This window comes from Simochromis diagramma, unplaced genomic scaffold (genome assembly GCF_900408965.1).
Source record: "Simochromis diagramma unplaced genomic scaffold, fSimDia1.1 OVJJ01000216.1, whole genome shotgun sequence".
NCBI classification, from domain to species: Eukaryota; Metazoa; Chordata; class Actinopteri; order Cichliformes; family Cichlidae; genus Simochromis; species Simochromis diagramma.
In genome coordinates, this window is record NW_024386883.1 from 15,370,818 (window position 1) to 15,396,524 (window position 25,707).

Consider the following 25,707-nt stretch of genomic DNA (forward strand, 5'->3'; position numbering starts at 1 on the left):
AGCAGGACTGCTGCAAACACTTGATTAAATTGTCAGAGTTTTCAGAGATCAACCTCGGAGGTTTTAGAAACGTAAGCGGAAAACTAAACTAAAAACTAAAACTGAGTGAGGAAAATATTTTAGTGAACTGGAATATTAGTAAAAACATAAACAGTGTGTGTACTTACAAAATTTAAATAACATAAAAATACACAGGAAATTTATTTGGTTTCTTTATTTTTTTTGTCAACATATGTCAACAGAAATCAGCCTGTTAATGCTTTTAGTGTATAAGTAGCTTTAAATGTTATATAACTTCAGGTATTTCACAGGAAAGGAAACAAATTAATCTGGGAGTAATTTAAGTACTCTTTAATTTTGAGGTAATTTTGCAGTAAAACAAACAATTTCTTCATCTTACATTGTAAATACACTGCATTTTTCAGGACAGTTGAATAATAGAACATCCGTCACGCACAATAACATAATGAATACTAAATAAAGATGTAAAAAAAAAATAAAAATGGGGAAATAGTGTTTGTTCTTCTGCAAAAATAACATGAAATTCCATGTGCATTACTTAAAACAACTTGCACAGTACTTACATTTACATAACAGTCTAGTAAGTTCCTTTTTCCTGTAAAAACTTCACTCAGGACCCCTTTATTCTAGTTTGCCTACTTTTCAGGAGATATAATCACATGTAACTTCAAATAAAATGCATTGAAATTCGTCTGATTACAGTGGGATTACGCCCTTAGTTGCTGGCTGTATTATAAAGTGAGACCAATTTTTACAATGGAAGAGTCACCTTCTCCCTGACATTACATCATAGTTTTCCCAAATGTACCTTTGCATTACTTACTGTACCTTATTTATTTTCTTTTTATTGTTTAATTGTATTTATATCTTTACTAAGTCCCGTTCCTGTTTTTTATTACATTTTTTCTCTTTCACTCTTAAAAAAGAGAGAAAAGGTGTTTGAATAAATACTTATAATTAAAATTAAATTATAATAAAAACTAGTGGAAAAATGTGAGGCCACGATGACTCCCAGTCCACATTGTAAAGTCAGGTGGAGAGCTAAGTGTCTGTGTTTGGGACGGTTGCCAGATTGGCACCCTGTGGTTCTGGATTAGAAGCTCTGTCTTGGTCTAAGCTGAACATATTGTGACTGGTAATTACTTGTATATCAACTCTATTGCCCTTCAGTAGCTTCACTTCACCACATGAAGCTTATTTTTTATGTGCATATAATCAGACTTTAATACAGTTTTCTTTGCGGTCTAAATAAATGTTAATAGATTTATTAGTGCTCCAATGGGTATTTAGTAGATTTAGCCCCTCCCCCGTGACATGGTTTATCTTCATCACTCATATCCTCTGGGTCATTGTGTTTCTTCTCTGGCCACACAGGCTATTTATATTACTAACGTGTTTGTTTTTCCTCAGAATGAATTAGCAGAGAAGCAGTCATCTTAGTTTTATTTCTCCATTCGCCCACCTCATTCATCCTGCCTTTATTAATTCAAACCAATCTATTTGTTTTCTAATAGCTCCAAACCTCGCCTTGTTTAATTAGCTTGTGTCACTCATACTCTAGTAGTTTTTCTGTGTGTGCTATAGTCAGTACAAAATACAAACCTTTAAAGACTAACAATTCCTCTTCTATAGTTCCTTAAACAAAAAGGCCACTATAAACACGTATCCCACTATATGTAACAGCCACATCACCTTTAATATAAATGAGTACAAAAACAGTAAGACAGCCTCATGTGGAAGGAAAATCATAGCTGCAACAACTATGCCTCGTACTTAAGCGATGGGATTAGCCCCAGGAATCCCAGTAAGCCTTTAACAGCCCCTATCAGACCCTTTAAACTCTGCACCCGCCCCCTGTTTCCTTCACTGGTTGAACCACAGGACTGTGTGTCTCGGCTCTGAAAGGACTGATGGTGATCAGACTTTTTGTTCACCTCCTCATATTAGATCTCAGACCTCTTACGGCTCCTAAAACCCATCACGAACTATAGCACGTCTCTGATCTAGTTTATTTAAGTGTGCAATATGAAATGTGTCTGGTGTACACAGTCTCTGCAACTTTTGTAGTGATTTTATGGCACACAGCTCTACCACAAATGCAGTCCATTGCCCTTTGAGATCAGTGGAGCTTTTTGACGCTATAGACTGACATGTTTTCATTAGGAATGGGTGGAGGCTCAAACAAAGCTAAAACAGAGTCTACAATTCAACATGAATCTAAAAGAATGATAATAATGATAATACTGCTCTGTATTGGTGGGAGTTAGCCAAAAATGTTCACCATAACAGCTTTGTAGGTGATAGGAAGCCTAATGTTTGTGTCAGGACAGCTTAGATTTGCTCCTAAATGCTCCAAAAATAAATGAACGCAGTCATAACTTCAATCTTACGCACCTGTAAAAATACTGTAGATGGTTTGTAATAAATTGGGGTTGATGATGGCAGCACAGGCTGACAAGAATATAAACTTAGATATCTTTTGTGTACATTGCTAATGCTGACATACTCTCGTGTTGGCAACTGTTAGTCTTCAAAAATCATCCATGTTTCAGCTCGTTTCAGACTGGGGGAAGCAGCAAATCAAAGGAAAGCTGGCTTAAAATGAGAGGAAGTGCCTATTTTGAGTAGAGTTAATAGTATAGAGGTGGAAAAAAGCATAATATATCATAATGAATTAAAAGTAGACGTTGTTTTTTCTTGGTCTCAACCCCACGTGGCAAAGAACATGAAAAACTTGTGTATCCTGTTTTTTTCCCCCCCTCATCTGTTCTCTCATCTCGTTATCCAAAAAAACCTGTTGAACAGTCTTTGTTTTGGTGACTTTCCCTCAAACTGTGTGTATAAAAATGTGGAATTCATACATACGAGGTAGATGCAGTCTGTTGTCTCAAAGTTAATGTGATGTCTGTGACTGGTTTCATTTTAGAGCCCTCATATGGTGACTTCTGATGACCTGGAATCAACACGAGGCTGAACCATGGTCATTCTGCAACAGGTGGGTCCTGTACCAAATGGTTCTGAACGTCTACAGAGTCCTCGTCTGTAGACATTCACTTCCAACCTCTTTGTCCTGTCCGTGTATTAAAACTAAATTCTTAAGTTCGTTTCTGTACAAACGTTCTGTGGGAATTATGGATTAATGTAAAAAGTCAGGTAATATTTTTTCCTTTGCTGATATTTATTATTTTTAAACTTAGGTGGAGTTTCTGTTGGTGTCCATGTTGTAATGGGACCTGGTTAGACATTGACATCAGCAGTTTATTTGTTGTAGCAGAGAGGCACAGATTTTACTTTGAAGGAAATGAGCCACAGTTTCTGGTTTGCATCACACTTTTTGCAGTTCCCCTACCTCTCTGCGAGTATTTGGAGAGTATTTGCACCCAAGTTGATAACAAAAAATATATTGGAGAACAAAGCAATTACAAGGAACTTTTCAATGCATTACTCGCCAAAAGATTTTTACGTAGCGACCAGTGGACCAGTGTTTTTGCCAGTGGAGAAATTTTTTTTTGCATGGATCCATAAGTCAAAAGTTTGGGTTACTATCTCAAAATTTTGAGAAAATAATTTGAAGTTATTTCATATCAGATGCTTTAATTGTCTGAGGTCTAAGTCTTCTTAGATGCTGACTCTACCTCAGAAGTCAGTAGGTGAATATCTGAGCACGGCAGCACTTTTTTACTGTCTGTCTGAAGGATCATTTGGGATTTATTGAAGGAGGGCGGAAGGTTACTGAACTCGTTCATTTTCTTCTTCCATATTATTATTATGAGAGGCCATAATCGTTACATCAACCTTGCCAGTGCCTCTGTTCATAAAAGATCGGCTTAAAATCCAGATTGTGGCTCTACTACTTTAACACAAAAAGCATAGTTTAGGTCTCTTTAGCATCAACTCATGCAAGTAGGTCAGTTTAACCTGACATTTTAGTGTCTTATGGGAATGTTTGTTTGTTATGGTGGGCCAGCCAGCAGGTTTAATGATTTTAAATTAAATTAAAATGTAAAAAGAAACAACCGAAAATCAAATTGTGAGCAAGAATGATTTATTCAGCATGAGCTCCACAGTCCTGACACACTAAATATAGAAAAAGCTGGGCAGTTACCTCATATCAGGCCATCAATAGTTTCCCTTTCAATAACTAGATGCCAGTGCCTTTCTCCCCCGAGAGTCCTGCAGGGCACGACTCAGACACTCCTGCACCGTTTCAATCTCAGCTCAGAGCCACGGCTATGAATCTCATTCGAGTGGGAGACATCTGGATGTTGTTAAATGGAAGCAAAAATAGCATCTTTAAGGTCACAGTCTAGACTGTGGGGATGAACGCTGAGCATCGTGCTGCAGTGTTATGATGAGGTTTATACCAGCTCCCCTTCTGATTTACATCTAAATGACACCTCGTGTTTTTCATTCACTGGCAAAACACAAAATGACCTCTGTGCTGGCACGTCTAAGATGATAAATGCACTTTTTTAGGGTCGGCAGTGTTCATCTCCAGGGGGCTTGCTTTTCATAGTATGTCTAATGGCACAGTCAGTGCCATGATTGGTTGACTGTTTTGTAGATTTTTAATACCTCCTGTAGCAACCTGCTCAGTCATGGTTTTTGCTAAGTGTTGGTTCCACCTCAGGAAAATTAAGCCTTATTTGTTGTTACATGGGGTTACCTAAGTCTCAGTGTTACATCATGGCCTTCCTGGTGGATGTGGTCAAGTTTAAATCCTTTTTTCAGGCTAAATCCTCAAAAATGTAACTAGTTGGCAGCTGAAAAACTGGGTAACTGGGTGTGTGGTGCAACTGATATTTCCTGGTTATCCAACATGTATATCAAATAGTTGAATGCAGACAAGGAGACCGTAACAAATGTCACGTACAGCTAAGGCACATGCAGCTCATCAGGTTTTGCAGCTGTTACGGGGAAAACCTGATGTTTTTTGCTCAAATTTCAAAATAACATCTAGGAATAAAAAGAGTTAAAGTATAAGTATGAGATAAGAAATTATATGATTACAAACAGTTGACATCTTTGGTTACAGATTTTTTTTAACAAGTGCTCTGAACTTCCCCAGGGAGATAAAAAAAAAAATCATTCAGCTTCAGTTTGCTCTGATATTATGATGTTATTCTATTACTTCCTGCAGTCTTTAACTAAAGTTTTGTAATCCAGGGGGACTATGTGTGGCTGGATCTTAAAACGGGCCGGGAGTTTGACGTCCCCGTGGGAGCCGTGGTCAAACTGTGCGACTCTGGACAGATCCAGGTTCTGGATGATGAAGGCCGGGTAAGTTTGCAGAAAAGCAGGAAGGACCTGAAAGCAGTACTCCAAGGTAGACTACATAAACAAGAGAAATTAGAATTTAGGTTTTTCAAATATGAAAACAAGGGAGACTGCGTAGATACTGTGATAAGGACTGAAAGTGGACTGACGCTATATACACACACAGAGTATAATCAGGGAGGACTTGATGACAGGATACGACAAAAACCAGAGAACACAAATAATAAGAACTAAAGGCCAAAAACAGAGGAAAAAAATCTGAAATGTATAAACTAAGAGCTCTAAACGCACAAGCTTAGATTCTAAATAAATCAAGAATAGTTAACAATAGACCTGAATTCAGAGTCCAAAACTCAGACTGTGTTTTGCTGTTGCACACTTGTATTGTATTAGACCATTAAACCTAATCTGCGTCCAATAATTTGTAATGCTTTTCATGGTCATGGGTTTTAAATGGTTTGAACTTTTTTGAGTATTTGCTTCATTCTTAGTTCACTTATTACTTTCGTTTTTCTTCATGTGTTCCCTTAGTATTTTGAGCCCTTGTTTCTTAGTTCGAGCTTCTGTTTGTATTAGAGTTTGATCCATCAGTGTCTCGCTTCATGTTCAGTGTTTCTATTTAGTTTGTGTTTTACTAAGTCTCCCATGCATTATCTCTAGTTTTAGTTTCTGTCATTTAACTTAATCGTGTTCAGTTGTGTTTAGTTCCCCTCCTGTTTCCACTTACCTCCTTGTGTCATGTGTATTTTTAGCCTCAGTTTGCCTGTGTTCTTTGTTACGTTGTACTGTGTTCTGATCTCTTGTTTCTAGTGTGTTCCCGATATGGTTTCCTTTGGCTTTTGAACTTTGTTTTGTCTTTTTTTAAGGGTTTTGTTTTGTTTTGTTTTTTCATTCCCCGTCTAAACACCACTGTACCCTGAATCTGTTTAGAAGACAGGTAGCATACAGATATTTTTGTCCTTTTAAAATGACACAAAACTGCCAATTAATTGTTTCCGTCAAAGAAGGATGAGTCAGTGTGACTTCATGTGGATTTTGAGGCCTTTGTTCCTCTAATCTGCTTCCTCGTTCCTCACCAATGCAGGAGCACTGGATTTCCCCTCAAAATGCCACCAACATCAAACCCATGCACCCAACCTCCATACATGGGGTGGAGGACATGATCCGTCTGGGTGACCTCAATGAAGCTGGCATCCTCCGTAACCTGCTAATCCGCTATAATGAATGCGTCATCTACGTAAGTTTCCCTTTGTGGCACCAACGCAGCTGCATTTACGATCGCCTGAGGTGCAATTAGTTTCTGTAACTTCCAGGCCTTTTACTCGCGTGTTCAGCAAAGCAGTAACTACTGGCTTTGGCCCAGTTAAGGTCTTATTCAGGTTAATCTGTTTACTTGTATCTTAAGCGCCCAGCAACAGCAGCATTTACTTGTTGCTATAAATAAAACAGAACGTCCCCTCCTTGCTGTTTGACCGGAGGTTCACTGATAGAAACAGGCATTTGTACTTGTAAAACACCCAATCTTAGAAATGCTAGTAAGTCAAAGTTAAGACCACTAAATAGGAATAATAGAGTGACATTATTTTTATAATCATCTCATATATTTTGGAGAGCATAAAATTTTGTTTTATACCATGTCAGTAGTGTTTGATTCACATATTTTGTCCCTGAGTTTTTGATCCATCTCATGTTTAAAACATCGACTTTCGTCTGTCTTTGGGTGTCTGCAGACGTATACAGGCTCAATACTGGTAGCAGTCAACCCTTACCAGCTGCTGCCCATCTATACTCCAGACCAGATCCGCCTCTACACCAATAAGAAGATCGGTGAGATGCCGCCGCACATATTCGCCATCGCAGACAACTGTTACTTCAACATGCAGCGGAACAACAAGGACCAGTGCTGCATCATCAGGTTTGCGCTTGATCATTTCATAAGAACTCAAAGTGATGGAAGTGCGCCATTTCTAAACAGGAAAAACTCTGCAGTTAATCTGCAAGCTTCTGTTGGTTAAAAAGGCTGGTCATACTTAGTGTCCTTTGTGTGCTGCGGCTGTTTGAATAGTTTATTTGTAATGAAATCATCATGTTTATTGCATGACTGTGTCACTATTTTCTTTATGAGGCAGCGGTGAGTCTGGAGCTGGGAAGACTGAGAGCACAAAGCTGATTCTGCAGTTCCTCGCTGCCATCAGCGGGCAGCACTCCTGGATAGAGCAGCAAGTCCTAGAAGCCACGCCTATCCTGGAAGGTAAGCATTAAACTCCAAAAAAGATCACCTTCAGTCCACGAATGGACAGTGAACATGGAAGAAAGTGTCATGGGTCACCTTCATCGTCTGGTTTGTCAATTTCTTCAGCTTTCGGCAATGCCAAGACAATTCGAAATGACAACTCCAGTCGCTTTGGGAAGTACATAGATATCCACTTCAACAAGCGAGGGGCCATTGAAGGAGCCAAAATAGAGCAGTACCTGCTGGAGAAGTCCCGCGTGTGTCGACAGGTGAGAAACCAGATCCAGATTAAATATGTTAAATCTTTCACAACTCCAACCACAATTAGTCAACATTTGTAGACAGATGGATGGTAAGCAATGATCTAGACCTGAGAATGCAGTTTGGGATGGGCCTGAGTGAAGATTGATGGCTGCTCCTGGGTAGAGGTTATCTGACAGCGAGTCTAGCAGTTGTGATCCTGCTTCTGAACCTTAGATAAATACAGTTTAATATTTTTTTACAAAATCAAAAGTCTGACATCAATGACAGACATACAGTCTCAAGTTTACATGATGACTGCTTTTACTACTAAAATAAATGACACATTAGCCAAATAATAAACAAATAGAGAAGATATTGTGCGCATATTTGCAATAAATATTGAAGAATTAAATTATTAATTTAACTAAAACTGCAAGATGTTGGATGGTGATTTTGTTTGTTTGGGTTTGTGATTATTTTCAATTTATTTAAATTCAGTTTTATTAATATAGCTCCAAAGCACAGCAACCGTTGCCTAAGTTGTTGTAAGGTAGTAAGATAAAGACCCTACAATAGAAGAAAGAAAACACAAACAATCAGAAAAACTCCCTTTTAACAGGAGGGAGTCTCACCTGTCTTAATGTTTTACTAGTTTGTCATTTATTATTTGTTTATACAGCAGCTGCCTCCACTTTGGTGCTCACAGGAGTTGTTATATTTAATGGTAAATGGCCTGTATTTGTATAGCGCTTTTACTAGTCCTGCCTAGGGACCCCAAAGCGCTTTACACACCCAATCATCCACCCATTCACACACACATTCACACACTGGTGGAGGCAAGCTACAATCAAACTCTTCACAGCTGAATCAAAGTGTGTAATTAGTCATTTATTTATCATTAATTAAACAGGGGCAGATGAACCATTCAGTCTCCCTGCATATGTGGACATATTACATACAAAAAAAATAAATACTGGTCCAAGATTAATAATATATACTCTTTATGATACGTAAACAGTATCACGTAGATGCTGCTTACATGTGCATAGCATATTGTGTGTCGGACATACAGGGTTTGCTTCTTTCTTGCTCCTGCAGGCTCCAGATGAGAGAAACTACCATATTTTCTACTGCATGTTGAAGGGCATGGCTCCTGAAATGAAGTCAAAGCTGGGCCTGGGCCTTGCCACAGACTACGCCTACCTCACTATGGTGAGTCTCGCCAGTTAATTACTCATTTTTAGTGATAAAAATGAGTAATTAAGAAATCGATGTACCCATCATACAGCTGAGTTTAGCACTTTGAACATCACTGTGTTGTTTGTTTATAACAGGGTGGACTACTGCAGTGCTCTGCTATCTGCTCTATTAAAAATGTTTTTAATTAACCTCAATATATTTCAAACCTCTACAGTCTGAGTGTTTACTGGGCCTGGAAGGAGAGAACACACTGGTGCCTTTCAGCTTACATGTTGCTTTTAAAATCACTCTCTTGTCTTTAAAGCTCTTTATGTTCTTGCTCCAGTATGTAGTGCACCCTCTCCGGTCCTCCACAACCAAAGAATTAACAAAGTGTTATTTTAGTAAAATAAAAAATTACCAATCATAATAAAGTATGTCTCAATTAATGCATGAGGTTACAATAAAAACAGTGAGTGGAAAAAGACTGTGCCCTTGTGTCCTGATGGTAAAATGAAGCTAAAGTACAGAAACATAAATGGTGCAGTAAATGTTGTGCACAAAGCTTCAGGGATCATAAGTAATATAATAATAATGTAAAGTTAATTTACCGTTTCCGATAAAGAGCAGCACGTAGCTGCTTCCCAGAGCATTTCACTCGGAGCTGTCAGGTGAAACCCATTAAGCCACATTGCAGTTACCTGGAGCCGCTGGCCTGGTTCTGCTCATAAACAGCAGACCTGAACTTGGATTTCTTTTATATCACAGGGTAGCTGCACAAAGTGTGACGGTCGTAACGACCTGAGTGATTATTCCAGCATCCTGTCAGCCATGAAGGTTCTCATGTTTACCGAGACGGAAACCTGGGAGATTTCCAAGCTTCTGGCTGCCATCCTGCATATGGGAAACCTGCGATTCGAGGGTGCGTGAATACACAAATCTGAAGCATCAATCAGAAAATTTGCAAACTTTACAAACCTGTGAAGAAAACGATGTTCTGTCTTGCTTCCCTCAGCTCGTACCTATGATAATTTGGACGCCTGTGTGGTTGTGAGATCTCCTGACTTGGTGACCGCTGCGTCGCTTATGGAGGTCTGTAACTGTTCTCACACACATGATTGACACACAACCATTTTACTGTTCTTCCTTAGAAAAGAGTGGCTTTAAATCTCTTTCAAATTGATATCTGGCAGTTTTTTTGGTGATGCTTTTGTTGGTCGTTGTGAACCGTAGGTGGAGCCTAAAGATGTGATGGTGTGTTTGACGACACGAACCCTCATCACACGTGGTGAAAGTGTTGTCACCCCTCTAAGTGTGGAGCAAGGCCTGGATGTCAGGGACGCCTTTGTTAAGGTACCGATTTTGTCCTGTTTTAGAGGTAATACACGTAATCACCGAGTCTTTCACAGATCATGTTGTGATTGTCCTCCAGACAATCCAACTTCTTCTTTCTACGAGTCTGTCTTTCTGCAGACACACTCTACAGCTATAGCTGGTAACAGAGTCCTTGACTTACTCTCCAGGAGATCTGCTGTGAGCTAAAGAGCCAATTTAGCCATTACCTGCAAGTTGGAGAGCTCGTTCATGTACAACTATGCAAGACTCACTTATTCTGCAGAGCAGGCGAGAATTTAAGACCCTAGATATTATTACAAGGCATGGACATTTGTTGTCACTGTCATGATGGTTTTATGGAGCTTGGTTAGGAGAGCCTGCACAGGTGCGATGCACACACAGACCTGGAAGGTGCTGGCTTACCTTAAAATGTGTCCCTCCACTTACCCCCCTAGGCTGGTGGATGGGACACTGCTGGTTATTTCCACACCTTTGGTGGTAATTGTGTAACATTTTCCCATTCCTAATAACTATGAAGTATTTATGTTGGAGTGAAGTCTGGGAAAGGGTCTGTGGGAAAATATTTTTGGGAGTCTCCGAACCTTAATGACGCTAATGACGTTGCCGTACAACGAAGACAATGATGGTGATGAAGAAGCACACTTAGGAGGCGGTGAGCGAGTCTGCTTCAGCAAAGTTCATGAATTCTGTCATCCAGGGGATCTACGGGAGGTTGTTTATCTGGATAGTGGATAAGATTAATGCTGCCATATACCGACCTCCTTCCTGCGAGAGTACCATCATCCGAAGATCCATCGGTTTGCTGGACATCTTTGGCTTTGAGAACTTTATCGTCAACAGGTGAGAAGTTGTGTAAAAGAGTGTTTTTGTAGATCATTTATGCTACTTTATTAGTTTAACGCTGTCATCTTTTTTTTTTTCCACTGTAGTTTTGAGCAGCTGTGCATCAACTTCGCCAACGAGAACTTGCAGCAATTCTTTGTCCGCCACGTCTTTAAACTGGAGCAGGAAGAATACAACCTGGAGGACATCAGCTGGCAGCACATTGAGTTCACAGACAACCAGGATGCATTGGACATGATCGCCAACAAACCCATGAACATCATCTCCCTCATAGATGAAGAGAGCAAGTTTCCCAAGGTGCAACAGATATTTAGTAGATACTTGTAAAGATAAGTCTTACTGAATTTGGCTTTGATTGATGTGCGTTTTTTTATTTTTTCAGGGAACTGATGCTACGATGCTGTATAAGCTCAACTCTCAGCACAAGCTCAACTCCAACTACATTCCTCCTAAAAACTGCTACGAAACCCAGTTTGGTATCCAGCACTTTGCAGGAGTGGTACATTACGAGACCAGAGGTACGTCCCTGTTCATCAGATTTTTTCTGTTTGTGTTAGTTTATCTGATTTAAACTTATATTGAAGCAATGATTTTTATTCTCTCACTGATACGTTTAAAAATGCCAGCAGGAATCAGCTGTACTGAACAGACCAGTCACAAAAGTTGCATAGACCTGACGTGTAGTTACATTTCTAGGGAGGTGCACATCAGGTTACAACGTTGATTTCCCGCTGAAGCATAAATTTCCAGTAACTCCAGACCCTAATTTGGCCTTTGAAGGTTGTTTTCCCGAGTCTTTCAATCAAGTGGGTGAAATAAACATTCTATCAAAAGGTCATTCAGAAAAGTTAGCAGCAGGCACACTGAGAGGATATTGATTCTGAAATCAACCTGTCCTGACAGGATTTTTCTTGTTTCCTCAAAACAAATGTGTTCTTCCCGAGTTATTACTTTTAAAAGGTCAGTAGGGAAAGTTACCAGCAGGCACATTAAGATCATATTGATTAAAAAATAACTTTGGTCTGAAGAAGTTTTTTCTGAGGAAGCACAGACAGTTCGGATGAGGGTCTCATGGAGGGTGTTTGGCTACAGCAGTCTTAATAGATGCTTCATCACATCTGACCAGAGCTCTCACCTCTCAGGCTCTTACAGCTGCTGGAGAAAATAATCATTATCACATACTCTGAGCTGGTCCAAAAATGAACACTTTGTGTCACAAGATTCACTCAGAATTACATTAAAGAGGATATTAAGGATAAATATCGGTTTCAACCAGAAATTCTTCATCTGCAAAAATCAAAGCAAGAATTTAGAGTTTAGATGCCAGAAGAATAGTTACAAAGAAATCATTTAAGCCAGATGTTCCGGTCTTAAGGGATATCGACACAGGAAGCGATTCACTCATCGTGCATCGTTTTGATGCTGGGAGTCGGCTCTGGTTGCCTGGTAACCATCTAACATGTCTACCAACTTGTCATAAGTTAATGTCATATCCTTCACACTCATTGGTAGTTGAGAAAAGTTTAAAAGGGCATCCACACAGGAAGTGACTAGCAGCAATGTAGCGTCCAGAGTAGGGATGGGTATCGTTTAGGTTTTAGCCGATACTGGTGCCAAACCGGTACTTTTGAAACGTTGCCGGTGCTTAAACGGTGCTCGAACCGGTGCTTAAAGAATGGAAAACACAAACTTGTCCAAAAACCTCTCATGTTCAGCTGTTTGTTTGTAAAAAGATAACAATGTTAGCCTTTTCTGCAGCTATAGGGTCATGTATGGTATCACTCTTGGCTGGAAGCAGTGCTTGAACAATGGAAAAAACACAAACTTTGTCCAAAAACCTCTCATGTTTAACTGTTTTCCACTTTTTCTTTGGTAATTTTAGCCTTATTGGCCAGGGTGAAGGGAGTATCTGCCATCAAACAAGAAGACAGCCGCATGTAACTACGATGGTGTTTGCTAGTTCACCTTATGTGCATTATTTTAATAACGTGATTAGCCTACTCAATGTAAATTACACACGAACAACATTAAGCTACTCACTCAGAGAAGAACGGCTGCTGCTGCTGCATCATCATCCGTCATCATTTCTGCTACACTGGCAGGGCTAGGGGCCAGGACTCTCCTCTTCGGGTTCTTGGGGGATGTTGCTAACTCCGGTTCCGATAACAGGCACCACACCGGCAGTAGATGTGCCGGTGTGAGGTCTCGCAGCAAGCTATCAAATACGGCGCATTTCTCGGCTTAAAAAAACCCTGCTATGCGTCACCAGGTGTTTCATCAGATTCGAGGTGTTACCTCCTTTGCACAGTATCACCTTAAAGCACTTGTTGCAGGCTGCTGAGTTTGCATCTTTTGCTGTGAAGTACAGCCAGAATTTTGACCGCTTCGCCTTGGGCATTTTTAAGCTGTAGCTCTGCTCTAAAAGAATGTACGTACCTGGGCCCGCCTACTATCCTTGGAAAGGTAAAATGATTGGCTAGAATCCAAAGTGTATGACATCTCAGGAAAAAAAGCACCGAAATAAAGCACCGAAATGTGTGCTGCTTTTCGGTCTGGTTACTACCGTTTATGTCAGAACCGGTGCCATGATACCGGTACCCATCCCTAGTCCAGAAGCCACTGGAAGTCAATTACATTCAGCGACTTTAAGGGACTACGGGCACTACGGGGACCCGCCCATTGGCCTCTCAACTTCAAGACAAGACACTGAAGCCACAACACATGTGTGAGTGAAGGATAGTGTTGACTGACGTATGAGACCATGGTAAATACATAGGGTTACCTAGACAACCACAGCCTGGAATGTCCACTAGTGGCTGATCATCAGCTTCAACACACTCCTTAACTCAGGACCAGCCCCATTCCCAGTGTTTAATTGGTTTGTGTGGCTGGTTCCGGTGTGGATTAACTATTTTTTTCATTTTAACCTCCTAGGACCTAGCGTCCTTATATGTGGACATCCCATTTTGGGTCATTTAGACCAAAATACTCAATTTTGCTCTATAAGGGCCTGATATCCACTTACGAGGACATTATATGCTACTGTTCTATCGAAATTTTAAATGAATATCCTCATACGTGGCTCTCATTTTTCTTAGAAACAAAAATCAGGTAAAAAAAAAAAATCTGGTAATTCTTTGTTTTTACATTCATTGGTTCCCAATATGCCCAAATATCAAAGAGAAATGAAAAATGCATGCCGTGGAAGAGTTCGGGTCTTAGGAGGTTAAGTTTAACAACTTAACCTCACTTTGTTTAATGTCTCTAAGCTACAACATGCAGACCAGCTTTGAACAGAATTCACTAACATGTCGGTTCATCCTCAGGAAAATATCCCTTGGTTTGTTTGAGTTTGTTTGGAAAATTGATGTGAATGCAAAACCTAAACTTCTCTTAAATACATGTATTGCAACTTGAGGTGACTGTTGTGATTTGGGGCTATATAAATAAAATTGAATTGAATATTGCTCATGCACGATACTGTGCTGCTGTATGAAGTTTAGCTTGTTCCTTTAAAATCATTGCATTCTCATTTAATCTGAAAAGGTCATTCAAGCAAGTTAGCAGTTGTCACACTCACAGAAGATATTGATTATAATGTTTCAGTTCAATTTAGTGTTGAAAACATGACCAAAATATAGTGATTTTTTTTTGTAAATAAATTTCTGTGCAAAAATCAGCGCAGTAAAAATGTTGATTCAAATAAGATATAATCAGTCCTCTGTCTTGCTTTTCCTCATTACGCCCTCCTTTCAGGCTTCCTGGAGAAAAACCGAGACAGCCTCCACACTGACATCATTCAGCTCGTCCACTCGTCCAAGAATAAGTTCATCAAGCAGATCTTCCAGGCTGATGTTGCCATGGTGAGACCAACAAATGCAATAAAATCACGACACTGTATGTTGTATCTTTTTTCTGTTTTGTTATTTGGTTATTTGGGTTGGTAAATAATCGATATTCACTTTATTTATGATTTTTGGCTTTGAGCTGGAAGAAATTATTACTTTCTTGGATTAATTTTCACTACAAAGCTTATGAAGGCTTTTACAGCAGCGCACCTTCACGCCTCTCGAAGAGTTCAGCCTCACCGATTGTTTGTTCAGCTTGAGCTACAATGACAAAAAGAGAGCCTTTGGTCAAGAGGAGTAGGTAGAAGAAGTAAAAGACATTAAGCCTGAGCCTTTGTTTTACCCGGCCCCTGTCAGCAACATGAGACTGTGGCTTTCCATCACTCTCCCACTGCACAGATCTCCCACGATGTGCACATCTGCCACCCCCTGTCTTTGGTGTGGCTGCAGCTTTGCAGGGACTGTGAGTTGCCCTTGTGAGGCAAGCTTAAAGGTCCTAGCTCCCTACCTGATGACCCGATGTCCCACACCGCATCCACCTCTCTCTTTATTAATTTGTTTTAAAGATTTATAAATTGCATGATGTTTAAGCTTGTAAGTAATTAGATTAACCATGTACTTATGAAATTACAATATTGATCAAAATAATCATGAATATGTTTTTTACCATAGCCGAGCAACCCTACTTTAACACATTGCATCATTTTCAGTTTCTTTCTGAAGCGTTTTAAATCTGTAGACCGGTGTTGTTAACATCGCGCGTGTCTTCTGCCTTCCTTCGGCTTCTCTCCTAATGACAAACACCTCCTCTCACTCTGCTCTCTTTTCTCTTTCCTCTTTCTTTTCCTCCTGAAATCAGTTTCTGTGTGGCTATCAGCAGCCCAGCACACCTGCTCCCAAGGTAATCACCAGCCTTTAGCCACATGTGGTCCCTCCAACCCCGTGTGTGTTCTCTTAAGCCGAGTCCAATTATCCATGACGTGCTTAGCAGCATCCCTCTGCTCCCTCTCAGCCCTTCTTTTTATTTCACAGGTGTGCCAAAAGCAGAGGGGAACATTGTGCTGATGAGGGGAAATTTGGCGTGAAGTTAATGAAAAATAATCTTTCAAACTCTCTGACACAGTAGGCAGTTCTGCATACAGACGAAAACTCCTGCATGCTTTTAAAATGTTTAAATCTAATTGTGTTTTGGCTTTACTCACAGGATCACAGTGACAACTGGTGTCAGAGATTTTGTGTTGTCTCCTCTTTTAATTGTCCGTCGTGTGCAATAGAAATAACGTGAGAGCAATCTGTGTTTGCTTTGTGGATCTTAAGAGTTTGAAGCCACTGGTTATTTATGGTTGTAGGCGTTCAAAATTCAATTCCCATTTAGGGTGTTTTATATACCATTGTGATGTCCCATTACAGCAGCATCAATAGCATGTCTTTACCTGCAGTGCAAACATTCTGAAACTATCTGTTTTGTATGTGTTTGCGTTCGTAGGGCGTTGAGACGAGGAAGCGCTCCCCGACTCTGAGCAGTCAATTCAAACGATCTCTGGAGCTGCTGATGAGGACGCTCAGTGTGTGTCAGCCGTTCTTCGTTCGCTGTATAAAACCCAATGAACTTAAAAAACCCATGGTGAGCGTGATTTATTACTATGTATGCGCTTCTGTGTTGCGATGCCCCAGAGTACGGAGATATGTTCAGAGTAGGGTGACCATATTTTGATTTCCAAAAAAAGAGGACACTTAGCTCAGTCATGAAGAACTTGCTTAAAGAAACATATTTAACATATTTAAACGATGCCTTCTCTGTGTGGTTAATTAATTGTGAAATAAATTATGTCATATAGGCTTTTACAAGTCAACAAGTGCAAAAAAAAAATAACTTAAAAACCTCTGGAATTAAATAATGGTACAGAAATAATGCCTCATCTGCATAAAAAGAATTACCAGTACTGAGTCGGTATGAGGGCTGGACTGGGACAAAAAATTGACCAGGGCATTTTGACTAGAGACCGGCCCACCAGGTATTATAGGAAAAGCCATAAAGCCTTTGAATGAAAACGAACTCTGTTGTGACAGTGATGTACAGTCTTGTTGGTATATGTATGATTTCTATACATTTTACATCAGATAAGAACTTTGTTTGTAAGATTCAGATAATTATTTTTTAAAAGCGAGACATTTTAAATGAGAATAAGAAAGAAAAATATTTCTTTGTGCCCCCCTCTCCCTGTTAATGCCCTACCTGCCCCCCTGGCAAAACTTTGCTAGACCCGCCCCTGACACAGTTACCAGCTGTCAGCTACATAGAAAAGGATCCTGGTGTTATTTGTCTCTCAGAAACAGTTCATAACTTCCCTTCAACTCATTCATGTCACCTAAAAGGTAAATCCTGTTTCTCCATCACCTGTTTAGCTCTGATGATTCAGTAAGGACATCTCCTGGTTTCATCTTCATGTTTCCCTCTCACCAGATAACCAAACCGATATCATATCACTATCAGTAACATAGCACCCACCCAGCTGTATAGAAACTCCGTCATGCTAGTTAGCATGCAGTACGAGTTATTGTAACTGACTGTAAAAAGTCAGCACAACGAAAATAAACTCCACCTAAACTTGGTTTATATCTGACCCAGATAGACTGCAGGTCATAACTTCTTACCTGAAGTTCAGTTTACCTGACACTCATCCACCCGCTGGCCTCTGTGGAAGCTCCGCCATAGACACCACCAAATAACTGAGTTATTTTCACACACCGGCCAGCATCTGGCCAATCCACCACCTTTCATTGTTTATACCGTTACAAAACAACAACAACAACAACAACAACAAAACCATCCCGGTATGCCTGATGGTCAGTCCAGCTATGGTCAGTACGAGGGAAATCTCTTTTGCAGTTCATCTGAAAAGATGCACTTGCGCTTTGGGATCATTCAAACATCATTAGGCACGTTGCTGCGCGCTGTCAGTCCCATCTGTGAGCACAGAACAAGCGCTCACAAAGCAGCAGTTCGGGGATGACGTCACACACACGGGTCCTCTATCGGAATACAGGAAAACCCGGACATTTTTATCAATCTCGAAAATCCCCCCGGACAGAATGTGAAAAGTGGGACATGTCCGGGGGAAAAGAGTTGGTCACCCTAGTTCAGAGTGCAGCCATGGCATAGCACCGCCCCCTTGTGAAAACAGACTGTCTGTTATATAGTAAAGTTTTCATACTGTTAGGCTACTAAAGTAGAATTTTTACTTATATATATATATATAGGGTCTAAATATTTGCTATCACACAATATACATATATATAAATATTAAACTTTCTCATATTTGTGGAGTTAAATGAGAAAACTGATGATGCTAAATTAGCTTAGCATATACCCGGCATAAAAGCTTATTACAGCATGAAAACACTGGCTCTGTCTGAAGGTAAACTCATGAAAAACTCAACACTCGTAATGCTGAACATACAGTCTGAAAAAGTCATAAAAAGTATTATTGCAGTAACATAAGACTATCAGTAGGACTACATTTTGGCTGGGAAAACTATCTTCCTGAAACGTAGTTAGCTGCGATAAGCTAACTAACGCTCCTGAAATTATAGAAATGGTCTAAAACACAAGCATCACAAACATTAGTTTGGAACTAAAATAAAACTGGGCCTGTAAGCTTCTAATTTCACGTATTCATAGCTTATAGCTCACCAGTGATTGTGTGGCCCACTTTAGCATGATGTAGATTTAGTTTTGTTTTGAACCCCAAACCTTTATAAGCCTTCATTTGCACATCAGGAGGCACTGCAGAAAAGGGTTAACTCACGTTTTAACACTGGATGCTTGTTTCTCCTTCTCAGCTGTTTGATGGAGAGCTGTGCGTTCGTCAGCTGCGCTACTCTGGCATGATGGAGACCATCCGGATTAGGCGGGCGGGTTACCCAATCAGATACACCTTCGCCGAATTTGTGGATCGTTACCGAGTCCTGATGCCTGGCGTCAAACCTGCTCACATACAGGTCAACATTAAAATCAGTCATCCGTTTCACTGCTTAGTCCTGACAGATTATTTTAGCTGAGATATTATCATTATTATTGAAAGAATCTTTTACTTAGATTACAGAATGATGGATTTTTAGAGCATATATCCACATTAATACAGCATATAAAACACGGTGTAGAGGCTATTTGAGCTTCCAGTCTTGTATCAAATATAATTACGGTATATTTACAGCAGCATACCCTTGTTTAAAAATGTGAATATGGTTTGGAAAGTATTTGAAGCTGTCTTTAATGAATTTTGACCTTAAATTAACTTACTTAAAAAATATATTTGGATATATTTAATAGATGTTTGTTAAATTTAAAACTGACACATTGCTACATAACCTTCTTAACTCTTTCCCCCATTGAGACAACATTTGATGACCTCCCCTGTAGCGTTAATGATGAGTTTTGACATTTTTTACTATATATCAGTAAAGTTGTGGTTTGTTCTGGATTTTTCCAAGATCCCCCTGACATCAGTCATTTTGTTTTATAGGCAGGAAATCTAATATGACAGCTCAGAAAGTTCAGAGAAGAGAAACGAGGGTTACCCCAGTAGGTGTCTAAGGTCGAAAGAGTTAAACTGACTGTAATTCAACGTTTCCTTAATTCTGATGAAAATCTTAATGATAAACCTTAAAACAAAGTACAAATTCATGTCAGGAGTCATTATTTCTAGTTTTTTCTTTCCAGGAGGACTTACGAGGAACCTGTCAGCAAATAGTCCAGGCCCGGCTGGGAAAACATGATGACTGGCAGATTGGAAAGACTAAAATTTTTCTAAAGGTTGGTTTCCTCATGTGAAAGTTAGCTTACTGAGGCCTTGATCCAAAGACTTTTGAATATTCGGCAGAATATTAGACAGTTTAGGCAGCTGGTGATGTAGCAAAAGGCTTTTCTGCTGTCATTTTTATGCACAACAAAGCAAAACATTGATAGCCTTAAAAAAGTTTCAGACCTTCTTAATGAAGCTCACTGCAGTGTCCATCTGTGTAAATGTTGAACAAGGTCTTTTATCACAGGATTTCTTCTGCAGCTCAATAAACTTTTTGGATTTTGCAGGTTCTTTTTAACATAGCAGCAAAAAGAGAAAACACAAGCATGCTCAATCAGTCAATGACATTCACTGCTGTCATCCCCAACCAGACACTTTGAGGGGGCAAACCATCCTAGCAGGTCAATCGTATGTGGTTAGGGTATACACTAGGTGGAAATGCTGTACTTCCTGGCTGTTTCTACTGTTCTTTTCTAATAAAAGCAAAATCACCAAAAACTTTGATGACCAAGAACATTTTTACTTTAATAGCTCAAGTTTGTTCCCTCTAGACGAATTGTCTCAGTATGGGTCCCCAAGGCAAAAAACACAAGCTCCTATAAAGCTAATTTCAAGTGTTTTATTTAAGTTATTAAACATAGTTTTGGCAAAAGAGCTCTACTGTGCCTTTTTGTTGCATATTATAATTTAATAATTTTTCTTTTCTTTATTTGCCACTTTGTCTCCTTTCAGGATCACCACGACATGCAGCTGGAGATAGAGAGGGACAACGCCATCACCGACAAGGTCATCCTTATCCAGAAGGCTGTGCGTGGGCTTAAAGAGAGGTAAGCGACTTGTAGGCGATTCCCAAATATCAAAAGTGTTTGTAGCTCATTGGAATAATGCTCTCTTCTTCCTTAAAGTGTAAAATTAGGTCCAGCATATATACATATCTTTGGTTTACCACAGCGTGAAGCAAAGGAGTAATGAAAAGAGATTTCTGTCTTAACCTACAAAGATAAAGGTTTGAAATCTAGTTTGTTTCCTTCTGTCACTCCTCCAAGGACAAACTTCCTCAGACTGAAGGGTGCTGTGACTGTTATTCAGAAGGTCTGGAGGGGTTACCGGTGCAGAAAGAATTACCAAATTGTGAGTCGTCTACATCAACAGCCTGTTTTTCTGTAGTTTTTTATGCACTGAAATATTCTGAAAGCCTCAGTATGTATTTGTTTCTCCCAATTTTCATCTGTTCTCTCCGTTTTTTGTTTTCAAATTTGCAAGGTCTTCTTAAACCAGATTAAAACGAGACAGAGTGCAGTGGTAGCTCTTTCTTTATTTTATTCCAAGTTGCATAAAATTGAGCCTGGTCATTTTTACAATCTTGCTTCTTGCAAATGTTAAACACATATGAAAACATTCTTTCCCCAAGATGTACTCATGTGCGAGCCTCAGCACACGGTGTCCAATATAAACAATTACAACACCAACAAAAAACAAATTAAATACATAACAATAATCCCTGACCTGTCAAACGCGTTCCCCTCCTTCAGATGCAGTCCGGCTTCTTGCGTCTCCAGGCCGTCTACAGGTCGAGGAAGTACTACCGAAGCTACCGGACGACTCGCCTTCGCGTGACTCTCATCCAAGCCCGTTGCCGCGGTTTCCTCATCCGGCAGGCATTTTGGCGGCGTCTTCGTGCCGTGTTGACCATCCAGGCCTACACCAGGGGCATGATAGCCAGACGCCTCTGCCAGAGGCTCAGGGCAGAGGTAAATAGTTACTACATTTACTACTGCTACCTAAATCATGTTGTAGGCGGGTCAGGAAGACGAGAACACTGGTCCTGAGGCCAGACTGACAGATGGAGGTGAAAGATAATATGGCGTCTTTATTATATTTTATCTGTGCTAGATGCAACTGAACACAAGTTTGTTACTTTGATGAAGAGACAGACGATATCATTTTCAAGTCTACCCAGTTAGCTTAGCTTAGCATAATAAGTGGAAAAAAAGGGTTCACCTGTAGCTTCTGTTCAAAAGTTACAGACTATAGATCTACATAGCTACCAGCTCCAAAAAGTGAAGCCAATGCAGAAGTGCCTTAAACCTCCATATTTTTTTTGTAATGACCAGAGCAGGGGGTCCTGTGTTTGCAAAAACCTCATAGCCTCTTTTGATTTATGATCTCATTAAACCCTTTTTGATGAGTTTATGGCCTCAGTCACTAGTTTTATGCCTTGTTTAATAATGTCAATTTTGTAACTTAAGATCACATTAAGAGTCCTATTTAGTAAGCAGTGGTTATCAACACTGTGGCTGATCAGCATTTTGTATACAGTCTGTACTAACAATATCCAAATGAATCTCAGTCAGAAACATATAACTCGCTTATTAGTGCCATTTATCTTATTTAATGCTAAAATAATTTTTAAAATAACACTTTTTGATTTTGTTGCCTTCAGAAAAAAACTATTTCTTTATGTTAAGCTGCTCTGGTGGCTCTGGCTTCACATTTTCATGAGAATAGCAATTATGTGAATAACTTAATTGCGACAACAGCCACTAAAGAATTAGGGAGTTGATATAAACGTCAGTGTGCCGTGAGAAAAATCCTTTGATTTCATCCTTTGATAAATAAGAGGCCTCTAATCACCAATCATTTTATTTGCTACAATGAGCAAAATGATTCAATGAAGTAGCAAAATAATCCATAATTGAATCTTACCTTTTGATTTTTGTATCAGTCATGTCAGGCTTTATTTAAAAAAGCAACCACCCCACCACTGTAAGTTATTTTTTATTTCTTTTTTGGATTCAAAAGGAAATCCCTGTCATTCCAATGAAAATGTTTAATGTGTGTGTATGTGTTTTTTTTTTTAAATATGCTTGGTAAGGATGTAATTTATTCAGTTATAATGTAAAACCCCAACTTATTGAAAGTGTTCCTGAGATCATGCAGATATTTCCATGACAGACTCATACATATTTTTAATGCAGTGGTGCCTGAGGACCCAAAGATCATGGGCATATTATTGATTTTTAGCCTTGTCCCTTGCGCAGAGATTTCTCTAGATTTTTCTCAGTCTTTTGATGATATAATGTGCATTAAAGATGAGATATTCAAAGTCTTGGCAATTTTACGTTGAGGAACTTTATTTTGAAATGCAATTTTTAGAGAACATCTGCCTATCATTACTCCCAATAAACTCTGCCTCTCTAAGAAGCTCTTTTTATACCCAATCATGTTACTGACCTGTTGCCAAATAAGCTGATTAGTTGTAAAGATTTTCCTCTATATGTTTCTTTTTATTGCCACTTACTTTTCAGCCTTTTTTTTCCCCTCTTTCCAAGTTTTTTGAGACATGTTGGTCCCATCAAATTAAAAATTGCCTAATATTTTTCATTAAACAGTAAAATGTCTCAGTTTAAACATTTGATTTGTTTTGTGTTTTATTGTGAATAAAATATGGGATTATGACATTTAGAAATCATTGGATTCTGTTTTTATTTACATTTTACACAGCGTCCAGCCGTCTTGGAATAAAGGTTGGACAGTTTGGTTTATCATGTGGTCAGACATAAGATGAAAATATTAGTCCTGGGTATTTAACTCTGAGTGGGGTTGTCATCTTGGTGGTGGTCCTGGAAGTTACCAAGCCACCCTCACATCATGTGATTGGTTGGGTCAAATGAGTTGACTCTGCTGGCCTTCATTGGGTTTAGGGTAGTCACGGCTCAAAGGCCCATTCTGAGCCAGGATTTGTTAGTGTGAGTTTAAATAATTTTTTAGATCTTTTGCAAAGTTTTGTTTCACTTGTCTTTATATATTCTTATATTTATTCTTTCTGTATTAAACTCTGTTGGCCTAAATTATGTCACCATAAAACTATTTTTAACACATTATGTTACAGCGATTTTATGTAAAAGTCTGTAAAGCTGTTTTCATACATGCACTGCAGCTCTGAGCTGTGATAAACACGATTTGATGGATTCACATGTGAGAATGCAAATGTCCCATGTAGTCAGGTCAGTCTTTAACCTGCCAGTGCTGACATGCTGGTTCTCAGAGTATTTCCAGTTGCTCGGTGCAGACTGTTTTCCCCTGTGTGCTACATCTTTGAGAGCATAAATGTGGGTAATATCCTGACCTGAGTCTCAGGAAATTGTCCAGAATTTATGTGTGAAAACAGCTTTTGTAAACTATGGAAATGTTTGTTAGCTTTTCAACTTTTTCAGGGTAAAAACTGCTATTTTTATATGATTTTTTCCCCCTGAAGACTGTTAAATAAAATATTGTATTTTGTAAATGTTTGCTTAATCTCATTTTCTTATTAAATTGAACGTTCAGGGAACTGTAATATTCTCGAACATGTCTGCAGTTCAAGCGAAGAGCGTGAGGTCTCTAGGAGCACCGCAGCAGAGCGGGTGACAGACCAGAGGCGGCTGCTGCTGCGTGTTATCGTGTTAAACGTGTTCATGTGTCAGAGTGTTACAGTGTTGACCTCTGCACTGTTTTTATTCATTGTTGGTTATGTTAGTGTGTAGAAGTTTAGATTTATTCTTCTGTGAATAGCTCATACTTCATGTCGTGTTCAGCTTTAAACAATATTCATAATCTTTGTCGACTATTATCTAATGGTAATGATTTGTTAGATTAGTGTCTACTCTAGTTTTGACTAACAGTTAATAGAGAGCAAGACAAACAATAAGATAACAGAGAAAATGTAAGCATAATCCTCCATCTTCCTCTGTGAACTCTTGTCCCTCTGTTCCTCCTCTCACCTCCCTCTACAGCTGCAGCATCGACTGGAAGCTGAGCGCCAGCGCCTGGCTGAGGAGGAGCAGCTGCGAAACCAGATGACAGTTCGGCGGGCGAAGGCTGAGGCTGAAAGGAAACACCAGGAGCGGCTCATCCAGCTGGCACAGCAGCAAGAGGACAGGGAGCGGGAGGAAAAGGAGGAGTCGAGGAGGAAGAAGGAGCTGCTGGAGCAGATGGAGAGGGAGAAGGAGCAGCCAGTCGACCACTCGGACATGGTTGACCGTATGTTTGGTTTCTTGGGGAACTCCGGGCCGCTGCCCAACCAGGATGGACAGGCACCAGCTGGTTTTGAAGTATGTATATGTGGGTTTTGTAGTCCAGAAAAGATGTCTGATTAAATCATCCATTAGCTAGGATTCCCCCCTCCGGTTTTTGAGGGGGACACACGGGGTTCTTGGGTTTTTTTTCCAGGAAATGTCAAATATGTAATTTCCTTAATTTCTGGTAATCTGTGCATACCCCTGCATGCATTTATGATGGAAATAATGTAAAGATAATATCCTTGGCCCTACAGAGGTTGCATGAATACTTCAACTCCTTCAGAATGGAATATCAATACATGTCATTGCCAAGAGGTGTGCTGTGTCTCCTATCTCAATGTCAAGAACATGGAGACAGGCGATTACTTGAGGAGAGCTGGACAGGGCCATAGAAGGCTCTTAACCCATCAGTGGACCAGTATCTGCTCCTTTGTGCGAGGAGGAACAGAATGAGCACTGCCAGAGCCACAAAATGACCTCCCGCAGGCCACTGGTGTGAATGTGTTCACACATTATTACTTCTAGGCTACTACTGTCATTCATTATTATCAGGATGTGCTAAAAACTCCCTGAAAAGCCTTCAGTTCATCCAAAATGCTGCAGCAAGAGTACTGATGGGGACTAGAAAGAGAGAACATATTTCTGCTCTATTGGCTTCCCTTCATTGCCTCCCTGTTAAATCCAGAATTGAATTCAAAATCCTGCTCCTCACATACAAGGTCTTAAATAATCATCTTATCTTAATGACCTTGTAGTACCATATCACCCCATTAGAGCACTTCGCTCTTGCACTGCAGGCCTACTTGTTGTTCCTAGAGTATTTAAAAGTAGAATGGGAGGGA

At 39.7% G+C, this 25,707-nt stretch overlaps 1 protein-coding gene across 3 annotated transcripts in view; it reads left to right on the forward strand.

Moving 5' to 3' along the window:
* The window catches only part of myo7ab (myosin VIIAb), a 50,158-nt gene that overhangs the window by 5,443 nt on the left and 19,008 nt on the right, over positions 1–25,707 (forward strand). For all 3 annotated transcript variants that reach the window (XM_040032455.1, XM_040032454.1, XM_040032456.1), the window contains 21 exons: positions 2,948–3,016; positions 5,188–5,301; positions 6,383–6,535; positions 7,029–7,213; positions 7,428–7,549; positions 7,658–7,800; positions 8,873–8,986; positions 9,722–9,875; positions 9,969–10,045; positions 10,187–10,306; positions 11,007–11,149; positions 11,239–11,449; positions 11,535–11,670; positions 14,909–15,015; positions 16,487–16,624; positions 18,844–19,002; positions 19,724–19,816; positions 20,538–20,632; positions 20,852–20,936; positions 21,338–21,556; positions 24,581–24,898. In XM_040032455.1, coding sequence (XP_039888389.1) covers positions 2,999–3,016; positions 5,188–5,301; positions 6,383–6,535; positions 7,029–7,213; positions 7,428–7,549; positions 7,658–7,800; positions 8,873–8,986; positions 9,722–9,875; positions 9,969–10,045; positions 10,187–10,306; positions 11,007–11,149; positions 11,239–11,449; positions 11,535–11,670; positions 14,909–15,015; positions 16,487–16,624; positions 18,844–19,002; positions 19,724–19,816; positions 20,538–20,632; positions 20,852–20,936; positions 21,338–21,556; positions 24,581–24,898 — 2,904 coding nt within the window. In that variant the 5' untranslated portion in view covers positions 2,948–2,998. The remainder of the gene's footprint in view (positions 1–2,947; positions 3,017–5,187; positions 5,302–6,382; positions 6,536–7,028; positions 7,214–7,427; positions 7,550–7,657; positions 7,801–8,872; positions 8,987–9,721; positions 9,876–9,968; positions 10,046–10,186; positions 10,307–11,006; positions 11,150–11,238; positions 11,450–11,534; positions 11,671–14,908; positions 15,016–16,486; positions 16,625–18,843; positions 19,003–19,723; positions 19,817–20,537; positions 20,633–20,851; positions 20,937–21,337; positions 21,557–24,580; positions 24,899–25,707) is intronic.